This window comes from Rhinolophus sinicus, linkage group LG06 (assembly GCF_036562045.2).
Source record: "Rhinolophus sinicus isolate RSC01 linkage group LG06, ASM3656204v1, whole genome shotgun sequence".
In the NCBI taxonomy this organism is placed as follows: domain Eukaryota; kingdom Metazoa; phylum Chordata; class Mammalia; order Chiroptera; family Rhinolophidae; genus Rhinolophus; species Rhinolophus sinicus.
In genome coordinates, this window is record NC_133756.1 from 104,600,749 (window position 1) to 104,622,948 (window position 22,200).

Here is a 22,200-nt window from a genome sequence, read left to right on the forward strand (position 1 = left end):
GGCTGTGTTGTTTGTGTTTTTCATCACTCCCCATTATTTTCTAACAACAATGATATTGTTCCTCAGTTTAATATCTAGTGTCTTAATGTTGGGCTTAGTTATCTTACCCAAAACAATGTAATAATTGTAGAGTAAAACACCACTTTGGGAAAAGGGATGTTTGCATATGCTAATGATTTCATGAGAGTTCTGTGACTAAAAACTGAACATGTATGATTAAAACTGTGCTTTCATCTTTGCTTCAAATGTTTTGATGTTTTTAGGTCAGTAAACAACAGAATGTGAAATACGAAGTTGCAAAATACCGTAAAGGATGGTCACCAAAAAACCTCACAAGCATAAAGTACACAGAGTCGACTCTAGCTGAACCATTCTAGGAAAAGGTGGTATCTGCTACAACCAAGTCAGCAACTCCACATCTTAGTAATAAATGTGGTGAATGATGACAACCGAAGACATCAAAACATCTTCTGAATCATCAAGACAGCTCTCAGCAAAACAGTGTCCATGCTTACAAGTCCTGGGTTCAAGATTCAGTTGTACCACTGACCAGCTGTGGGGCTGTAGATAAGTCACTTCTCAACAAGTCTCATCTTCCTCGAACGTCAGTGTAGGTTACCAGGCTAACTGTGCTCCAAACTCCATCAGAGTTTTAAGAAATTCAGTTCAATTATAATTTTAGCAGGAATTGTGTTAAATTACTCTAATTCTTTGAAAAGTAGTAATTGAGGTACAGGATGTGTATTTATTTTATTAAACATTGCAACATTCTTCCGCTTTTCCTGCATGCATGCCTTATGCATGTTCTACCAACAAGAGTGGAAATCCTGTAAGCAAGGGACCAAGCTCCAAGCCCAGCAGCTAGGACATCACATCTGACATAGCAGCTTCTCAGTCTGATAGATTGAAAGACAATACATTTGATAATAATAAAATTACAATTGCTATGTAATAGTATTCAGAAAATCAGACTGCAGAAGGAAGATGGGAAATATGTATATAAGTAATTAAGAAGGGAAGGGGTAGCGAAAAGTTTTTTCTCTTATGATGTAGGCATGTTGAAGTTAAAGGAAATTCGAGATTTTTGATTCACTGGAAAGTAGTTTTAAACAGGATACTTCTGTGTTTAACAAACTTGCATTTACAATTGTGTCTTTTAAATGATATTCTTCCTACAGTTCATAGGTGTTTTTTTTTCATAACAAAGAACAGTTATCAGTTTGTATATGGCAGTCAACCGAGTTTGCTCCCCATCTTTCTTGCCTTTCTCCAAGTTGAAATAAAGACTTCACAAATCTAAAATTCATCAGGACTTAATACAGAGCCATTCTTTGGAATCCACCACCGCCTCTACACTTTCTTTCTCCCTTACTTGCATTATTTTTCTACTTACTACTTAAACCCACCTAACATACTCTTTTATACATTGTACTTATCTTGATTATTATTTATTTCTACATTAGAATATTACAAGGATAAGGATTTTTGTCCATTTAGTTCACTGGTCTAACTTAGTGCCTTGAACAATGCCTGATACACAAGAGGTGCTCAATATATATAATATGTAATGACATAATAACACACATGATAACATCAATATACAATGTATTATAACATGTACTATATATAAACTATATGATGTATATATGTTAAATATGCCATATTACAATTGTCTACATTATACAATATATGGTATATTTATCATATCAAACACACATTGTATTTAGCATATGTGTTCTTTATATTATGTATTGCATGCTACAATACACAATGTATATTATAATGAGTGATTGAATATTGCCGCACTCCCTTCACACTCCTATCAACAAAAAGGCACATGAGAAAATGGGTTGCAGAGAGAGGGGTGGGTGGTGGCAAATTTCTAGGAGGGGCAAACATGCAGGCCCCAGAAGCACTCTGACAAAAGCAAGGGCTGTGGAATTAGATGATGTGAGTTGAAGCCTTGGCTCTGTCACTTACTAGCTTTGTGAAATTGGGCAAGTTATTTAACTAACCTCTCTAAACTTCAATTCCCATCCCCATAAATCTGAGGTGATAAGAGTACCTGCCTCATAAGTTTAATGTGATGATGGAATGAGCTCAAGTACACGAAAGACCCTACAGAATATCAAGCAGATAGCAAGCTTTCCATAACTGCTAGAGGACAGTGGTGCTGGTGCTGACGACGGGGATAATGACGACGGGGACACTGTGACAAGCAATGAATACGGCAAAGTAAGTTCAACAGACAAAACCCTCACAAAATCCTCAACCTCTAGCTCCTCATCTATTAGGTTGGTGCCAAAGTAATTGAGGTTTAACAGGTTAAAAAAAAAAAAAAAATTGCAAAAACCGCAATTACTTTTGCACCAACCTAATACCGCCCTTTGCATTTCTACCCCATGAATTCATGCAAATGCAACTGATAAAATAGCACTCAGATATTGCATGCACGCAAAAGACGAGAGGTATTAAAAATAAGTTTTGCCCACATCGAAGAATCAGAAATGCTGACATTTTTCCCCTTGTAGTTCTAAGCAATCCAGGCACCAAAGAAACAGGAATCATAAGACCTTGACCAATCAGAGCCTTTGGGACATGAGTTGTTTTCTGTATTAAGTTCTCAAAGTAGATAGTTGAGCATCTGCCCAGGTAGGCACCACAATTTTATGGGTTGTGTTTTTCTTTGCTAGGGTTTTTTTTGTTTTGATGAAAAATCTTTCCCAAACACATTGCAATTCTTTGCCCAGACTCAGATTGCACAACTGAGATCTGCTCAGCCCAGCTTGCCTCACTACTCTGCAGGCCTCAACTGTTCACCAGCTTCCTGACAGGAACGCTCACCGCTACAACACAAAAAGGAGCTCCCCCACAGCACCAACTGAGAAGAGACACTGGAATGCATGAACAATGACCGGACGGCACCCACAAAATTTTGGCTTCCCTACCAGTTGCCCAGACACACCAAACACAATGCGGAAGAGTTGGGAAATTAATGCCTGGGGTGGCAGATCGCACCAATAAGAGGTCAAAAATGGGAAAGAGCCAACCGAATAATCACTTTCCCTGACCTCCAACTCCAGGCCTAATGACCCAAGATGCAGTGGTTCCATGTAGCTTCCCTGGGGACAAAGAGGGTGACTGAGAAATAGGCTGGGCTTTGTTACGAAGCTATGACCAATTTAATAATGTAGCAATTTATATTTGGTCTCAATTCTTTCCAAGCTGGCTTCCTTTTTTCTCTCACTCTTACTCCCCTGGAATCGGCACCCTTAATAAAACATTGGCAGGTATTAGAACTTTCGCCTCAGGCTCTGTTTTCTAGGAAGCCTGAAAACAGGTTCCCTAGAAGAGGCCTCTACAGTGATTGGGACTTTTCCATTATAATGATCAGCTCTTACACTGCGTGGTAAAGAAGTGATGGGTTGGTTCCCTTTGGGTTTCAGCCCTTAATGAGATACTTAGGGTTGTTTATCCAGAGAGCGTCTGAAGTGTCCTGATTAAGAGCTCAGACTCTAGTGCTGGCCTGCCTCATTCAAATCCCAGCTCCGCCACAAGCTGTGAAATCTTGGACAAGGAACTTAAAATCAAGCTTTTGTTTCCTCGTGCATAAGATGTGGATGATAAGAGAAGAGTACCTTCCTCACAGAATTCTTGTGAAAAGTGAATGAGTTAATACTTTTCAACACCTGGCACATAATAAACATACTAAGAAGTTGGCTATTTATTTCTCTTGCTGCCTAATTAACAGTTATTTCTCAATGAGTTTAGCATGCCTGCCTATAGAAATATAACTGCTTTGCAATTTCTAAAATACTGTAGGACTATATATCAACAAGTCTAGCTTATTAGAATTGTGTGCAAAGTAAAAACAAATAAGATCTAGGTAAAAACACAAGAGTTCATGTATATCGATGCAAATTCTTTTTAAATGCTATTTAGAAAGCTCCCCAATAGCAATTTTTGTTTGCAACCTTCTTCTTGCACCTATAATTTAGAACCAAATTATCAAGTTCTAAATTATCTTAAGTATTAGTATACATTTTTATTCATGCTGTGTGACTGTGGTATATAGAATTCTGACTTAGTAGTAATACCCTTGAGTGGCCACGTTATCCTAGCTGTGAAGCACAAGAATTTAGTGGCCATAAAGGGAACTTTCACCCAGTCCAATTCTAATGATTTGCCATCCAGGATAACACTACCAGACACACGGAAGGACTGCACCTGCACTTTTAGCATCTATCAGAATGTTTTATTAAATTGTTATCCAAAATTTAATCACTGTGTTTTCATTTCAAGGCTCATTCAGTTTATCCATATGGTGTATATTCCTTTAGAAATATCCTCAATGTGTGAGAAAGAAACATATACCTGCAGCCAGGTTTGGGGAGAGATGCACGGTACGCATGATAGCAGGGCATCCACATACAAGGAAGAACACTAACCTTACTTTGCATCACCACAGTCTCATTCAGGATCTCAGTACTGGCTCAAGTACTATGATATCATATCCCCAATATAGAATTCCCTACCAAAGCCAACATCAAGTCATTGTTTATTTTTAATAATCAAAGGGTTTCATCAAGGTTCCAGTCAATGAAATCAGTAACATCCTTCCAATGCCAGCAGTCCATGGGGATGGGCATTACTTATTGTGAGATGTGCTAGTAATATGTACATTATAATAGCAATAAGTTAGATTACCTATAATGAAATTTAATAGTAACGTGGAAATTACGGTTAAGTGGTTAAGTGAAACCCCTTATGATTTAAGGGAAACCTCCAAGGAAACAGATAATGAGTCTAAGTGAAAGAATTCTGTGACAGACATTAGGACAGCACTCAAAGGCCCTTTATATCTGCTTCCAGATCCTGGTGTATTCTTACTAGTGAATTCCCAAATAGGAGTTATAAAAAAAGAGTGGGCCCAAGGAACAATGTAGTTCTCTCACCAGCCATCTGCTCTGAAAGGCAGAGCTCAAGACTGTAGTTCTTGAACTTGCAGATATCTTACTCTTCAAGTACTGCTTTGGCTCCAGAACGTCCAGGGCACCTCCTTGATACTTGGAGACACCTGGGAGGCAGATCCACTCACATTCAATCTTGATCTCATGTCCTTTGCCCTGTTTCATCTGCCTATTTAATAACACACGAGAGTGACAAAAACCTTAAACCTGGTCTAGATGTCACCAGTCTTCAAATCAGGATTAGCCTTTGTGGCCTTGCCTGACTCAGTCACTCTCTGCAATGACCTTGAAGACTTACTTCTTTCAGAAAAATGTTGATTTACTAACATTGTTAGGGAGGTGCAGAGTTAACATGAAGCTATCAAAATCGAACCTTCCAAGGCCTTTAACAATGGTTCACATGGTTAAACATTTTTGCAAAAGTATATATACATTTTAATTCTTTTCTATTCATTTCAAGTGTATGAAACAACATAATGGTTAGACATTTACACCCCTCACAAAGTGATAACCTCCCTCCAAGTCTACTACACCTCTCACATCTATATTCCCTATGCTGTACTTTACATCCCATGAATCCTATATGTATATATATTCAAGCAAAAGTATATATTTTAACCACAATAATTTAAAATTGTCACATTTTACTCTCCAACTTCTCATTTTGCACCATCAGGTAGAATGACTACAGTCATTTGGGCTATCTTATCTGTCCAAAGGAGAATTGAGTTGAGGATACATGTAATGTGCAGTAAGTAGCATAGTGTTACATGGTTCACCATCAGTTCCAGGTATATTGAAATTGTTGTTAGTCATCCCAGTGTAGGAATGGACTCAAAAACACGCCTATCCTATACGTCACTGAGACACCCAGCACTCTAGCATGGAAATGGAGGAAGGGAACTTGTATCACCATGTGAACATATCTGGTGGTGGCCAGCCCTAGAATTATTACGGTGAGAGAGGAGAAACTAGGCTCAAAATGTACAGGGACAGAAGCTAGTCTGTGGAAAATTCCCTAATCATTGTAAACATGTAATTGGAAGGCTTGGTTCTTGCCTACAGCGACAAAACGAAAAATTCTCTCCTGGAATTCAGCATACAAATTACAAATGCTCCGTGATTTTTTTCTTTTGTTGATTGGATACTCAGAAACAGAAATTAATAGACTTTTTTCTTTATAGAGCACAGACCTGCAGATCTCTGTTATAGCTCAGATGAGAAGGAAACATGGTAGAGATTTTTTTTAAAAACTAACTCACCAATGTAGAAAATTTAGATAGCATTACCAATAACAAGCTGCAACTATAGAAAAACATTTCTAAACTCTCAATAACAAAACACAAATTTCAAACAACACTGGAGGAAAACGAAATAATCTATCGGTACTTTCTATAGAAACAACTTCTAATTGTTATGCTATAAAGAGTCAATCAAACAAAAAAATGCAACCTAAAAAGGTAGGGGGAAAATATTAAAGAGGTATACCAGGCATTTAATCAACAAAAACATTTATTACTTTTCTGAGTTTTGTGGTATGTATGGTTATCTGCTGACTTTCAACTTAACAAGCTACTATGATTTCTTTCCTCCTTCCAAACAAATACAATAATTTTATAGTCGTAACTTCTTCCACTTTTTATCAAAGCAGATACTCACAATAATATGAGGTATGAGCTTCAAGCCTTATAAAACCTAAATCCATTTCTGGGGTTAGGCATTCCTTGGTAATTCCTTGCTGTAGGCCTTGCTTATCTTTCATCAACTCACTTTAATGTTCCCGTTATCACTCATACGGTCTCGTCACCAGCTGGAATTTGTAAAATCATCCCACAATGCTAACAGGTAATGAGAACTAAGGACACAATGAACATGATGAATGGCTGGCACAAGGCTCTCACATTGTGTCACTTGGGCATCACACCGTTTGCAATTACACGATTTTCTACTAGTCCTTGACTTAATTATCTGTGCATCTTTTTCAGTGTAAAGCACTGTGTCTACAGGGAATTGGTGCACTATAAATGTGGGAATGAGGGAAGGAGGAGGTGGAGGGCAAGGAAAAAAGAAGAGAAACAAGAGGGAAAACAGGCAGACTTTAACGGAAGCAAGTGGAGAAAAAAAAACTATGAAAATGGATTAAGTTCTATTTTATAGATTTTGGGGGTAAACCACAAAGTCTTTATGTTTTTACCATAATAGCTTTGTGTGTGTGTGTTAGGGTGTGTGTGTGTGTGTGTGCACCTCAAAATTTTAGCTTAATTCCTTCAACTTTTATTCACTTTTTGACTCAAAATATTTCATATTCAATATTATTTTAACTCAGTATTACTCTCACAAGCATATTGCTATTTAAAAGCAACTATAATAGAATATCACCTATGTTATGCAAATGAAAATCTGTGAATTTAATCACAGAGTGGCTTTAGAGGCACTAAATCCTCCAACATCCAATGGAAAAATTTAGAGAGTCCTATTGTATTCAATAATTCTGGGCACATACCCATGCCCAGAATTTAATATACATTGAATTGAATCTTACACACAACTCTATGTAGATTCTGTCTGTTGATAAGACATGCTTTCATAAAAATTGGCAAGCTAAAAATACAGACTACAGCCCATTTTCACTTTCATTTTCTTTTCAATGAAACATGAATGTAGTGGCATCACATAAATATTTATTAAATTCTGTAATTCTTCCAAATGTAATAATAAATAAAAGTATTTTCAATGTGCATAAAATACACTTGCAAAAACATTTTTAGAAGACTGAAATGAGATGCAAGCTATCTGAAGTCACAGAGGGCAAAACATTTTTCACACACTTTCTAGAGAACCATTAATACATGAAGTAATCATTTGATAGTTTTTGTAACGTCTGCTTAGTAGATTTCTGAAATTTCACTCTTGTTAGTTGAAAAAATAAAAACAATTCAGTATCACTTGGCACTGCAGAAATAATGAACCTGGCATGAAGGGACAGGTAAGCCATTAAACACTTCCATTAAGATAAAAGAAAGTCTAATTTCAGAGGAAAGACCACACAAATTTCCAGCTTGTTGGCTTGCCACCATATTTGGATTTCCTGCTACGATGGTCATTATTTTTATAATTTGCTAGTTACACAGGGACAATAGCAGCTCAAACTTGCTACACAATGCAGACATAATTACAGATATGAACTAACAGTCCTCTATTAAAATCTAAATTGCCTTCAGCCAACAGTTAAGAAAAGGTCAAGAAGAAGACACCTGCTGAAAAGTGTAATAAAAACATGCTGTTCATTATTTTCCAGAAGCTTCTAATGCTCTCTCCCACCTGGCTTACATGACAACTACTAAGTTCATCTGAGTGTTGTGGAGTGTTCAGGGCCCCTCTGGGAAACATTGTTTTTCTCTCAAATAATTATGTTTAAAAAGTAGCCAAGAAAAGTTTCTGCTGTCACTTGATCATAACTTAATTCCTCTCGTTTGCTTGCTCTGGTCCCAAGGGGAAATTTTAAGGGCAAGCTTGGGCCAAGATTCATTGAGTCTCTTTTGACATAGATGGGTAGAGGTAAAAATATCATCTCAAAAAAAAAAAAAAAAAAGAATGAGGATGGGGAATGCCATTTAGTCCAGAATTGTCATGAATTGCATCAAAGCCACTAAAGAACATGTACCTTACTCCTCAACTTGTCAAGGAGAAGTTAACAGGAAAGTTGGAGGAAAAGATGCTGGAAGGATTAATAGCCATCCATAAGATAAAATGTGATTTCTGGTGCCTCTGAGTAGAAGAAAAAGGAAGCTTAGATATTATTACATTATGCAAAAGACATGCTGCTACGGGAATTATCCACCCCTTTAAATGTCTGGGCTGGGACTAACAGCTTCTGGAATGGCAAAATGTTCCTTATATTTCTAAGACACATTTTTACTTTCTAGGTTTTCATTCACCCACTCTTCAATATCTGATGATTACAGACTACCGACAGAGTATTAGACTAAGCACTGGCAGCTAGTGCACAGTACTGCAATTGAAGTAAATAAATAAAAGCTACTCAGTTTTATATCTTTATCTTTCCTCGGCCACCAGTTGAAATGAATCCTCCCAGTAGAAGATTAAAGCACATCATCCCAACATTTGAGAGCTTGAAAGATCCTGATACCACACCAGCCAGCCAAGCTCCTCTTTTTCCTACGTCTGGTGGGACAGGGTCTTCAGCAAAGCATTTTCTTTTCCTCGTAGAAAAGACGTAGAAAGTATACGCTAGATGAGGAGACAAAGTCCTCTGCTTTCACTTTCTTCCTTTGTAAAATGAAAGCACTAAACAATTATTACCTTTCTGTCTCCGATGGAATGTGCTAGCACACAGGGCAGCATTACAGAGATTGGAGCTCATAGGAATTGCTAGATGACATCAGTCAGGAATATTTTTAAACTTAAAATTTGCTTTAGAAATATTTACATGAGAAAAATATTTCATCAGTCAGGGTCCTGTCAGAAAACAGATGGTACACTCAAACCAGATAATTGAGAAGCACTTAATAAATATACTATTTAAGAAGGTGTGGCAGGGTGTAGGAAAAGTAATTAAAAAACAACAAACAAAAAAAAAACAGATGCGCTGCTCCAGAGTTGATAACAGCAGGGAGCTGGTTCTACCCCTCAATAGAGGGATGCAGCCGGTCCACAGTAACCAGTGTGGAAAGAGTCAAAGGGATAAATATCCTGAACTAACTCTCTTTCATCCTCTCTGCATCCCCACTGCCAGAACCAAAGGATGTTAGGGAGCAAAAGAGCTCAGTGGCCAAGGAGCTAAGGCACCTGGACACAAAGCAGAAAGAAGGGTGGAAAGTGGGTCTGGGGGGCGCAAATGGGAGAGCTAGAACAGATATTGAACACAATTATAAAGTTATAGTTATTGTTCTAATAGTCTGTTCATACACACACATACACACACACACAAATAGTTTTTACGGTGCTTAATGAATGTCTATTCGAACCCAAATGCACCTTAGATCTCCTAAGCCTCTGCTGATTCTATCAAAACGTTGGAAATAAAGAGAGCATTCTATGTTCACATAAGCTGGAGAAATGCTGAGTAGAGCCTCAATATGAAGAAAGTTAATATGTGTTGTGCATGTAAAATTTTCCTCTTAAAATACCAGATATGTAAAAATAAGAAAACAACGGTCCCTATCTCATGGGATACCTGAATGAGACCATCTGTATAAAGCATTTTCCACAGAACGTGGCCTACAGATTGTGCTCAGTAAATGTGAACCACTGCTGCCATCAGCACCAGTATCATCAGCTGCAGCTGCCTTCTGACGTATCAGACGGACTAGGGCATTTCCCAGGATGGAAGATCCAGGCCTTACACCTGTAGCTCTGGGCATCACTAGTGTCTGGCCCAGTGCTTTCCACACAAGTAGCATCCGATTCCTTTTAGGTTATGAAGACAATAATGAGAGTTGTCATATGCGGTGTCAAGCTGCATTATTATTTAGTAATTGTTCATTCCTTTCCCTCCCTCCCTCTCTCCTTCCCTCCGCAAGAGAAGTATTTTTCCCTGCCCCACACCAATGCTAAGCATGGACCCATGACCTGCTTTGACCAACAGAATGTGAGCCAGTTTTGAGCAGAGGCTGTAAGAGGCACTGCAAGCTTCCATCAGCCCTCTTGCTCTCCTAACCTCCACTTTGAGAACATCACATCTCATCTCCTTCAGCCTGTGTCTTGCAATGGGAAGATACATAGAACAGATTGTAACTCAATCCACAACCTGCAACAGAGTAGCTTCAACTGTTCTCCTAGACTTAGGAGCAAGAAAAAAATGTGTCTATAAACTGCAATTTTGTGATTGTTTATTAGGCAGCAAAAATACAGAAAAATCTGACTAATACATATGCTTAACAAGGTTAGTAGGGCATGCTGGAGTGGAAAAAAAGGAAAACTAACATTGTATTTGGAGGCCATTTATGGAGTTCCAACCCCAGCTCTGAACTCCCAGCTCTGACCCTAATTAGGCAAGACGCATTAAACTCCACCTTGCAGAATTACTGTGACAATTCAAAATATAGTACCCACAAAGCACCTAGCACAGTGCCTGGTGCATAATAGATACTTGATAAATGAAAGAACTAACATAATTAGTAATAATGGATGGCAAAAATATCTTCCCAATTACCCATGATTAATGAGCTAAAATGAAAATTGTTTATCCCAATTAAATATTTCTTTAACCTCAAGTATATAAAATGGTGAAACCAGTGCTTAAGTTTGCAGCTTATAAAAGAATCTAATACAAAACAATAGTTTAAAATAGACAATGTGCTCTTCCGAAACCTTCTAAAACTTCTGAGTATTGAAGAATATGAATTCCTTTGGTGTCAAGGAATAAGAATGCGTTCTTTGTGAAGGAAAAATGATTAAATTGCATCTTCCAGACTAGTAATTTAAATTGTGATCAAATACGCTGTCGTTGGTGGAGGGACAGTTAATCCATTTACTGTGAACATTATTAAACATTTATTAAATGCCTGTGGATGGTAAAGAATTTCAAAGGCACGGTTTTGTTCATTGAGCTCCAAAAAAGTCAAGAACATAAAACTACTAAATGGATCAACTAATCCCAGCCTATGTGGTTTCACAAAACAGGAGCACCGCAATTACTGAAGTGCAGAAATAGATTTTTGATCCATTGGGAAAGCATTCAGAAAATTATCACCACTAATGAACAACAGAAGATTTATTTGGATTATAAAACTTGACTAGAAAAGAAATCACCTAAAAATATGAGCTCAGTTCCCTGCCTTTCAAAAGAATAAGGAAAAGGAATTTACAGAAAAGATGCAATCTAGTAGACACTCTCTGAAGAATCCAAGTCAATTTAGGGTAGTGTTTCCAAACTACACGCAGGAGGAATGTGTGGACTACTTAAATGAAGATTCCTGGGCTCCTACCCGGGACCTACTGAATATGAACCACTGGGAATTGGCCCTGGGAATCTGCATGGTTAACAAATTCTGAAGCTGATTCTTGTGTACTCCTAAGTTTGAGAACCATTACACACTGTGAGCCATTAAATAACCTTTGGCAGCTGACTTAAAGATTCTTAAAAGACAAAAATCCAAACAAGTTTAGGCCATTCTACGCCCAACGGTCAAATGAAGACAACGGTCTGAACTCGAGACTCAGTAACAGCTGCAGGGCTAAATAGCTGTTCATTCTGCCAACAGCTCAAGCCATGGTTTTTAATACCGGGAGAGGCCAAGAGCTGATAAATCATTCAACAGTAGTGCCAACCCAACCGCACCATGGTGATGACTTCTCTCGTTGGACATACATTTGCCAAATTTCTCCTCAACCCTAGCATCTCCCTGGCACAAGTCGAGGCTATCATTCCTTATCAGTTTCTTGGGCTTGGCTGTTAAAAATCTGTAAGAAGTGAGAGGGGAGGCAGTAAGATATTTAAGAATATTATTATATGGAAATTCTAACCTTCATAAAAATTTTCACATCAAGTTCACACCTTTTGTTCTGTAATATAGAGAAAAACATAGTTTTACTTTGTAAGAGAAGGGAGCAAAATGAAATGTAAAGTGAGAAAGGAAACTGCTACTGTCGTTTTTAAAAATTAAAAATCCTCTGGGAACGTAAAGCAGAAACATGTGTGATGGATGCAAAAAAAAAAGAGAACTGAGTTAGGACTGAGGAGAGATGTGGGTTCTAGATCCATCTATATCCTCTTGTGGGTATGTGACCTTACATAACTCAGGTAGCTTCTCTTTAACTCAAAGGAGTTCGTGTTTATAACAAAGAGCTTTCTAAGTCACAAACCAATGTCAAAACAAATGTAAGTGGCATTATTATCATCCACGGCAAAATTTATTTTATACAATCTAGAGTCTAACAGAACAAATGCAGAGCAGTGAGTTGTTTTTGCCAACAGAGGCAAAGGATATCAAACTCTTGGGAGTCAAGAATTATAAGGGGCGCTATAGCATCAGATGAAACTATACACACATTTTTCTAAAATAACAGCCAAGATGAGAACAAAATAACATGGGACAAATGGGGACAATCTGGACCTCGTCACCAAATTGCTCCTGTTCCTCTCTGTACCGAGCTACACGAAGACGGGAATTCCTCATAAAACTACGCAATGCAGTTTGACGCGGTCATCTAGGTAGTAGTGGTTAACGAATCAGTTCAATCCCTTCCTGCTGACCTACCTACCCACATCCACCTGAGTCCCAAAGTTAAGCTTCTCTCACTGGAGAGCCACACAAACAATGGGAAAAGGAAGGTGATTGATGGTCTGTGTCGTCAGTGAGCCTGGGGTTTAAGGACTTTGAAACTTGTTTAACACTTTATTGTCTTTTTTAGGTCAATCCCAAATTCAAGCGTATCTAAGAACAAGCAAGGAAGCCCATACTTGTCTTTAGATGGCAGACAGCGTAGTATACAGCAGTACTCAGAGCTAAGTTTGAAACTAGGCTCCAAGTTATATATCTTCTCCGAACAACAGTTCATGAGTTGAGGATTATAAGTTCTACCTCCTGGGGCTGTTGGGAGAATGAAATAAGACAGGACCCTAGAGCCCTTCATACAGTATGCTGCCCATTATAAGTATACAAAGAAGTCATTGGTAATAGTTCTGATAGTAAAGCATTAGCACAGAGTAGACAGTAAAGGTTACTTCCCTTCCTTTATCATTGTATACTTCAAAGGTGAAAATACATTCCAATCAAATAGTAAGGTATATATAATAAAATAGAGTATGTGGCCAAATGCAACCTGGTTTTCTTGACATTTACCTTTTCATTCATCATGGCTATAAAGAAAAATTTTATAATTTACACTGCCCATAATTAAAGCCCATGTATACAGAAATTACAGTTTAAGTTTGTGATGATGCATACAGTTTTTAACTCCTATCCAATATTTAACAGTTTCTCAAATCGTTTTTCTAGTATTACTGATGTAGTTAGTATCCCTATGACACCTTCCCACTACCTATTTTAATCAACGTCATCATCATTACTGAGAACAAAGCTCGCTCTGGGTGTTGTTAAAATGATTTAATATATATAAATGTGTTCTGAAGATTGTGAAGTGCTAATATTACCATTTATACTAGAGAAGACATAGCCCCTGTCTTGAGATGTCTACAATCGAAAGAAGACTAGAAAAATGCACAGTGCTAATAAAAAAACACACATGCCCATGTTCAAGCACATGTACACTTAGAGACAGTAACAAAAATAGAAAAATATATATATAAATATATATAATATATATATAATAAATACATGTATATAAATATATATGTATATATGCTTATATATATGCTGGAAAATAAATAAATAAGGGACAATAATAACATTGGAGTCATTTCGTCCCACATTTAAAAATGTTTCTATAAAAAAAATCAGTTCTTACAAATCAACCTTGAAATAAATTTTTATAACTAAAATCCACAGCATGCCCCCCTGTGGTCTATCACGAAAGCATTTGTAGAAGCACACCTCCAAGTGTTAATGGAACATACACAGTGCAAATAAATGCCTGTCTTTCAAGGGCTAGATGTGCCCATGAAACATGAAAGACCAAGCAACTGATGCAGTATCATTTCAGCAAAGTAAAGGGAAAGATTGATACATAAAATCCATTTGAAAATCCATTCCACACTTCTAATTTAAAGCCCATTCAAATGTAATTTACTTTATCAGGGCCCTTAATTTAGTGAAGGTCAAAAGTGCAATCAACACAGGTGATAATTACTTACGTTTATCAAAAGATAACCTGGTAATAGTAGGAGCTAAATGAGAAAAACAGAAAAATAGTGACTCCCAATGAAAACCATGGCTTTCGTTGTACAAACAGGTCTTCTTACAAACCAACACATTCTAAGAAAAAAGATTTTCCTGGGTCATCTCTGCAGCAAACGCAACCTCATTTGTCATTCTATTTTAGTATGAGAATATCGCGTTACTTTTCCAATGTTTACAATGTGCGAGAGGAGAAACTACACTTCTGACACAAAACTTACCACTCTCGTCATCTATATTGAACCTTCCAAGACCACTGCCATCCCTGATGGAGTACTGGATCTCTCCATCCCTCCCGGAGTCCTCATCTCGGGCAGTCACCTGCAGGACACTTGTTCCAATACGTGAGTTTTCTTTTACAGATCCAACAACAGCAAAGTCTGGGAAATAGGGTGTATGGAGGTTTTCGTTGACATCCACCACTTCCACCTCAACAAAGGAAACAGATGACAGAGAGACAGGCCGCCCTTTGTCTTTCGCCCGAACCGTGAGGTTATAGAACTGCTGCTTTTCATAGTCAAGCTCTTTGCTCAAGCGAATAGCACCACTTGCTTTATCTATTTCAAATCTCCCATTATAGTCACTGACCAAAGAATAGCGCACTTGACCCCCCAGTCCAAGATCTGGATCCTGGGTCTCCAGCCAAGCGATGACAGTGCCCACGGGGAGATCTTCGAGAACCTTCACACTATAACTACTGGGAATAAAAGCTGGGGAGCAATCATTGACGTCATCCAAAAAAACCTTAAGAGTCACAACTGAAAACAGCTGCTGGCCACTTTCTGCCTTGTCTCTGGCTTCTATTTTTAATGAGTAGTTTGCTTTGGACTCCCGGTCCAATTGGTCAGCGACATAAACGATTCCAGTGGAGCTATTGATGGCAAACTGCTGTGTATCGGTCAAGACTGAGTAAGTGACTTCACCATAAGAACCCAAGTCTTTGTCTCTGGCTTCCACTTGAATAATCTCAGTACCGATACTTGAACTTTCAAGAATGTTGACTGTGTAACTGTCTTGAAGAAAAATTGGGCTATTATCATTGGCATCCTCCACATTGATAGTCAGCAACCTCCACGAAGATTTCTGTGGATTACCTAAGTCATAGATGGTGATATTAAGGAGATAGAGGTCTGTGTGCTCACGATCCATGGGCATAAGGACTTTAAGTTGCCCAGTCTCCATATCAATATTAAAGCAACTATCCGTATTTCCATCAGATATTGTAAATAGCACCTTTCCATTGAAGCCAGAATCGGCATCATAGGCTTTAATTTTCAGGATGTTAGCACCAACTGGCAGATTCTCCTTCACAGCCACATCAGAAGGAAATGACTTGTCAAAATGTGGTCCTTGCCTATTTATTGAATAAAAGTCAAGAAATCCATCCTCCAGATTCAGTTTCCCATTTGCTTTTGCCTTAATGAGTAGTTTCTCGGCCAGTTTTTGAGCTACACGAGTTTCTCTGCAACTGAAGCTCTTTGAAGACACCTTCCCATGTAGGACTGAAATATTAACTGACATGGGGTCTGCAAAACTTTCTCCATCGGTTGCTGTAATCCTGAGGGCAAACTGACCATGTTTAATGCCAGAATTCATTAGTGATTTTTTAAGCTGTAAAACACCAGAGTCTGGGTTTAAGTAAAAGAAACCAAGTTCATTTCCAGAGAGGATTTTGTACTTTACAAGTTCAAGTTCATCGATATCGATTGCTGAGACAGCTGTGATATGACCCCCAACTGGAAAGTCATAAGAAATAACTCCCTGGCAAGCCACTTTTTCAAAGAGAGGGCTATTGTCATTGACATTTCCTATTCGAATAGTGACATTTACCTCACTTTCATGGCGATATGGGGAACCCCAGTCAGAGGCTCTGACGATGAACCTGTAAATTTCTGGAGAGGATTCAAAATCCAACTCTTCGGTTGTGCTAATAACACCTGTAAACTGGTTAATGGCAAACGGTAACAAATTCAGGCTGGCAATGCTATAGGTGATGTACCCATTTTCTCCTTTATCCTTATCAGAAGCAGAAACTGTCAGAACACTCGTTCCTACTGGAACACTTTCATTCACAAAAGCATCATACACTGGCTGCTGAAATTCTGGGGTGTGGTCGTTCGCATCTTCTATGCCAATGGTGACTTGTGCTTTTAAATCTCCTTCCTTGTTTGTCACCACCAGTTTATAAATCTCCTTCTTAATGGTATTCAGTGGCTGTGCTGTGACAATGAGACCCGACCGAGGATTAATTTTGAAGTACTGTGTATCCTCACCAGGAGATAATTTGTATTCCACATCTAGCGGTTCAGGACTTAATTTTACTATAGCAACCACGACACCAGGAGGGGAAAATTCACTGATGCTCACATCATACGTTTCTTTTTCAAATCTAATTGGGACGGTGTCTCTTTTAGGGTTGGCAATGTGGACAATCTTTACCGCAGAAAATTTCTCAGGTGACCCTTTGTCTTTTGCTTGAAGAGTGAGATTATAGCCATAGGGAAAGCTCTCCCAGTCAACCTGCCTTCTCTCCTTAATCTTGTACTCGTTCATCCACTTCCCTTCCTTAGCCAGTAAGAACTGATCTAAAGGATCCCCAGCCACAATGGACACAGATTCAATCTCTCCATTGGCCCCCTCATCTAGGTCATCGACTGTCACCACTGCATATGTCGGCTCTTCATCCAGTGAGAAAGGAACATGAGTGACCACATGGATAGTTGGAGCGTGTTCATTTATACGTTCAATGTGAACAAAAAGCTTTGCAGTACTGCTCACTCCGTTGTTTCCATAGAGTTTCATCCCTCGGTCCACAGCCAAAATTTCCAGATCATACCTATTCTTTTCATCGTAATTTAATCGTCCACTTAAAGAGATGACACCACTGGTGGGGTGAACTGAAAAGAGATCGACTTTGTTTTTAAAGTAGTAGTAGAATTCTCCATTGGAACCGATATCGGCATCTGTTGCTGTCACCTGGGCGACACTAGTCCTTAAAGGTGTACTTTCTGCTATTGTAACAGAGTATGTTGTGGGCGAAAATAAGGGTCTCAGATCATTCATATCTAAAACCTGTATACTCACTTTGGTCCATGCTTCCAAATCCTCTCCTCTGACAGAACCTTTTACTATCAATAAATAATTGTCCTGAATTTCCCGATTCAATATGGCAGAATTGCCACCTTTAGTTCTTATTCTGAGAAAACAGAAATCTGCAATGATGACTTCCTCTGCTTTGAAAAAGCCTTCCTCGTCTCCAGATACTATTCTGTATTTGATATCCCAGGACAGATCGATTAAGGTGATGCCCATTCTACTCTGACTGTTGATGTAGGTCCTTGCTGCTGAGTTCTCATACACTGTAGCATTATAAATGGAATGTGTGAAGTGGAAGCCCAGGGGCCCAGTCCCCGGCAACCCCTGGGAGACAGTGGCCAAGAGCTTGAGAAGCAGGAGGATGAGGCAAGAAGGAGGAGGCCGTGTACCCACACAGTATCCCATAGTTATATCCATCACATCATACTTCCATCCTGGAGGGGGGAAAAGAGAGAGAGAAACGATAAATTAACTTAGAGGAAAGTAGGAGAAGAAATAGGAAACAACTGTTATGAAATAGTGCTTTGAAAAAACTTTATTATAAAATTTTTTCACTAAAACATCAATACAATAATTAGAAACCTTACCAGGCTACAAGATGAGAAGGAATTCAACATCACTAGAATTTAACCTCATCTCGTTTGTTTTGTTTTTTAGTGACACTTTTACACTGTTGATGGAATTGCTCATTGGTAAAAGATTTGTTACATTCTGAAAGTCAATTTAGAAATATGTACTGGAAGCCTTAAAAAGTGTATTTACCTTTGACATAAAATTATCTCCTAGGCAATCAGTCTACGGAAATAATTAGACAAGTGTACACTTAGAGTCCAGTTTAAAATACAAAAAAAATGAAAAGATACTAATTGCTTATCAATAGAGAACCAAACAATTTTTGGCTCATTCATAAAGGGAAATATTATGCAGCTATTAAAAATAATGGTTTTAAATGATGTATGTTTTCAGATGCTTTAAGATATAATGCTAAGAGAAGATCATAAGACAGTGTATGTGGTATGGTTCTATTATTTAAACGTCTAATCCACAACTGCATTTTAGATTTAAAAAGGATTAACTGTGTTGTGGGACTTGGGGGCATATGTGAGCTTTCTAATATTTCTTCAGTTAACATTGCTTATTAAAGGTTATATCATTACTTTTACAACAATGTTCTTTTAAAGAAATACTTCCAAAATATTACCATCTTTTGTTGTGCCGACTTTTACACTCATCAAGATTTATGCATAATCCAACACCATGAGAATGAACGAAGCATCATGTAACAAAACAGAAGGGATCATCTCTAATAAATTGCACGATCTATTGCACGATCTAAGTGATATCCATGAGTGGACCGTGCTCCTTAGAACAAGGGAGGTAAGAAAGATTTTTGTGCAAGAAATATTTAAAGAATTACAAGAGATTTATGTTCTTAAGAGTAATATAAGGAATTACTTCCCATAATTTTTACCAGTCTATTAAATTTCTAGTCACCACAGCTCTCGGCCTATGTAGATTAAAACATAAAAACATTTTCCTATTTTAACAAGAGCTGTCAAGTATTTAACATAGAAGACGTGGAGAAATGGGCTAGTTCGCAAGAAACAACTAAGTCTAGTTACACCCTGATGGCTCAGATTTTCAGCATCCCCCAGTTTAGGCGTTCTTCCACTAAGGCATAGTCTGCAAGACCTCACATTCCCTTTCTCTTTCTCCTCTGTAGGGAATGTAGAGAAAAGAAGAAATGGGATTTTGCACACTATGGGTTAGGCATTGTGTCAGGCGTTTTCCTACTTTGTTTTATTTAATACTTACAACAACCTTAAGCAATAGGTACTATCTTAACAAACTACATGGTACAAAACGAAAAAGTTAGACAAGTTAACTTATTTGGTTACCGGCTGTAAGCTGAAAAACATCCTACAGAAGTTTAACATTTTAAAATATTATGAATTTTATTTTGTAGTTTACAATAGTCCCTCCTTATCCAAGGGGAATATTTGCCAAGACACCCCAGTGGATGCCTGAAACCATGAATAGTACTGAACCCTATATATATATATATAATGTTTCTCCCCATACATATGTATACCTTTTCAATTATAAGGAAGCAATTTATGGCTTTTCTCTGGCGTATCCAAATCACCAGCATCACTTCCCTTGTACTCGGTGGCCATTATTAAGTACAACAAGGGTTACTTGAACACTGAGATATCCAGACAGTCAATCCGTTAACTAAGATTGCAGCTACTATGTCACCAACAAGACAAGGAGCTTATACAGCGTAGATATGCTGGACAAAGGGATGATTCACGTCCAGGGCAAGATGACACGAGATTTTACCAAGCTACTCAGAATGGCTCCCAATTTAAAACTTATGAATTGTTCATTCTGGAAATTTCCATTTAATATTTTTGGACCAAGGTTGACCATGGGAAACTAAAACTTTGAAAAATGAAACTACAGCTAAGAGGGGACTACTGTATAAAACACTTTCATGGCCAGGGTTGGCAAGGCACATGTTATTAGAACCTTTTTGTAGATGAAACCATCAAACCTCATGTTCCTAGAAGCAGAGGCTGAATTAGAACACTTTCTCCACATCAGACAAGGTTCTCTCATTATTTTTCCCAACTCTGCCCTTCAGGAGACTCTCATAAAGCAAAATTCTGGGCATGCATTTGCTTGGTTCCAACTGGGGATGAAATATGTCTTGCTGCTTTCATCTGCTTTAGTATCCAGGAAACACCGAATAGGCTGGTAGAAAGAGTACAGTTTAATATAAGGATTTCATAAGCAGAATAGAGTAAAAACGAAAAGCAGAAAGATGAGATACGATTTTATAAAATAAGTTAATTTCACATGCAATTCCTCTTCTGGATCCTTAGGAAATGCCTCAAGTTCTAAGTGTGTGAAGCATTAGCTTGGATGCAGTAGGTTCAAATATCCTACCCAGGACAATGGAGAACTCCATGGGACCAATGCCTCTTTGTGGAGTACATCGCTGAAATACAGGAGCGAGAGAGCCCTCTTTAGGAATCACAGATGTCAACCAGCAGATGCTTTAATAATACCCTCTACACATACTCAATAGAGTCTTTTATTTCATCATCTGAGAATGCTCCAGAGTAAGGAGGTATTTTTAGGCTTGCTGTGAACTTAGTGGAATGAGACATGGTTCTCACAGGGAATGACCAAAGGCCAGGTATACTCTCTCAAAGTAGAAAACTGGGGTCACTCCCAGCATCTCCAGGGAAACATAAATTTAGTTTCTGCCTCATTTCTCACTCGTTTTTCTATACCAAGGGCACTGCCTGTGAGAGCAGTTTTTGCTGACACTTTGCCTCAAAATTCTGGACCCCATGGTCATCAGAGAAGACAGCGCCAATGATAACATTCAAACCTAACAATGATAACAAGAGCTCAGTTTAACTGAACTTTTTTTTTTTAGTCTGTCCAACCCCAACCCCCACCCTAAACCCAGACTGAAGGAAACCTGATGGGAGAAGTAGCATTTGTGCCTCATTCTATTCCCAGCACCCAGGAAAGCACGTGCCACATATGAAAAATATATCATGATATAAGCTGATATAAGCTGAGTTTGAAAGTGTACATGTGGGAGTCGCATAAGTTTTTCAAACAGTAAACAGTGCCTATTTAATACTGGTTTGTTAAATAGAGCGTTAAGGTCCAGATGTAACCAGAGGCCCAGAAGCCTTTAATATATTCAGTTTCCAAATACCAAAATATAAGCACACCTTATTTCAGGAAACAGAATCAAGAAATTATACAAACTAAAAGAGCCTGAAAGACCAGCTGGTCCAGATGAGGAAATTGAGGCCCATAAAAATGAAGCAATCCCCTTAATACCAGGTCTCAGATCTGAAAACAAATAGAAACGTATGTCAATTGAATTCGTTTTTCTTTGAGTTTGTAACAATTTGAGAGCTGTGGTTTATCATTGTTTTGCAGTGATCTTTGTTTTCTGACATCTTATTACTCCCCCCTCTAAGTAGTTAACTGTTTATAAGTAAACATTTAAGTGCCCGAAGGGGACAGTTACTTTTACAGACCCTTCTGGTGAATCCTTCAAAGCACAGAATGCTGTCATAATATGAAAAAACATCGTTCAATTTAACTATTCCAAAATTGGTACTTATGCATACTGAGTTTTTCTTTCAGCAAGATACACTGCTGGGATTTTCTTTCTTATAAAGAAGAATCAATAGCTTTAAATGCAAATAGAAAATACTTCATCAAACTGACGGGGAATAGTATTATTGTGTACTGAAATGGGGATTTACCACCAAAAA

The 22,200-nt window shown here is 38.1% G+C and overlaps 1 protein-coding gene across 6 annotated transcripts in view; it reads right to left on the reverse strand.

The window, feature by feature from the left end:
* FAT3 (FAT atypical cadherin 3) overlaps positions 1 to 22,200 on the reverse strand; it is a 633,732-nt gene that overhangs the window by 491,499 nt on the left and 120,033 nt on the right. For all 6 annotated transcript variants that reach the window (XM_074335616.1, XM_074335615.1, XM_019737552.2 and 3 more), the window contains exon 2: positions 15,013 to 18,321. In XM_074335616.1, coding sequence (XP_074191717.1) covers positions 15,013 to 18,304 — 3,292 coding nt within the window. In that variant the 5' untranslated portion in view covers positions 18,305 to 18,321. The remainder of the gene's footprint in view (positions 1 to 15,012; positions 18,322 to 22,200) is intronic.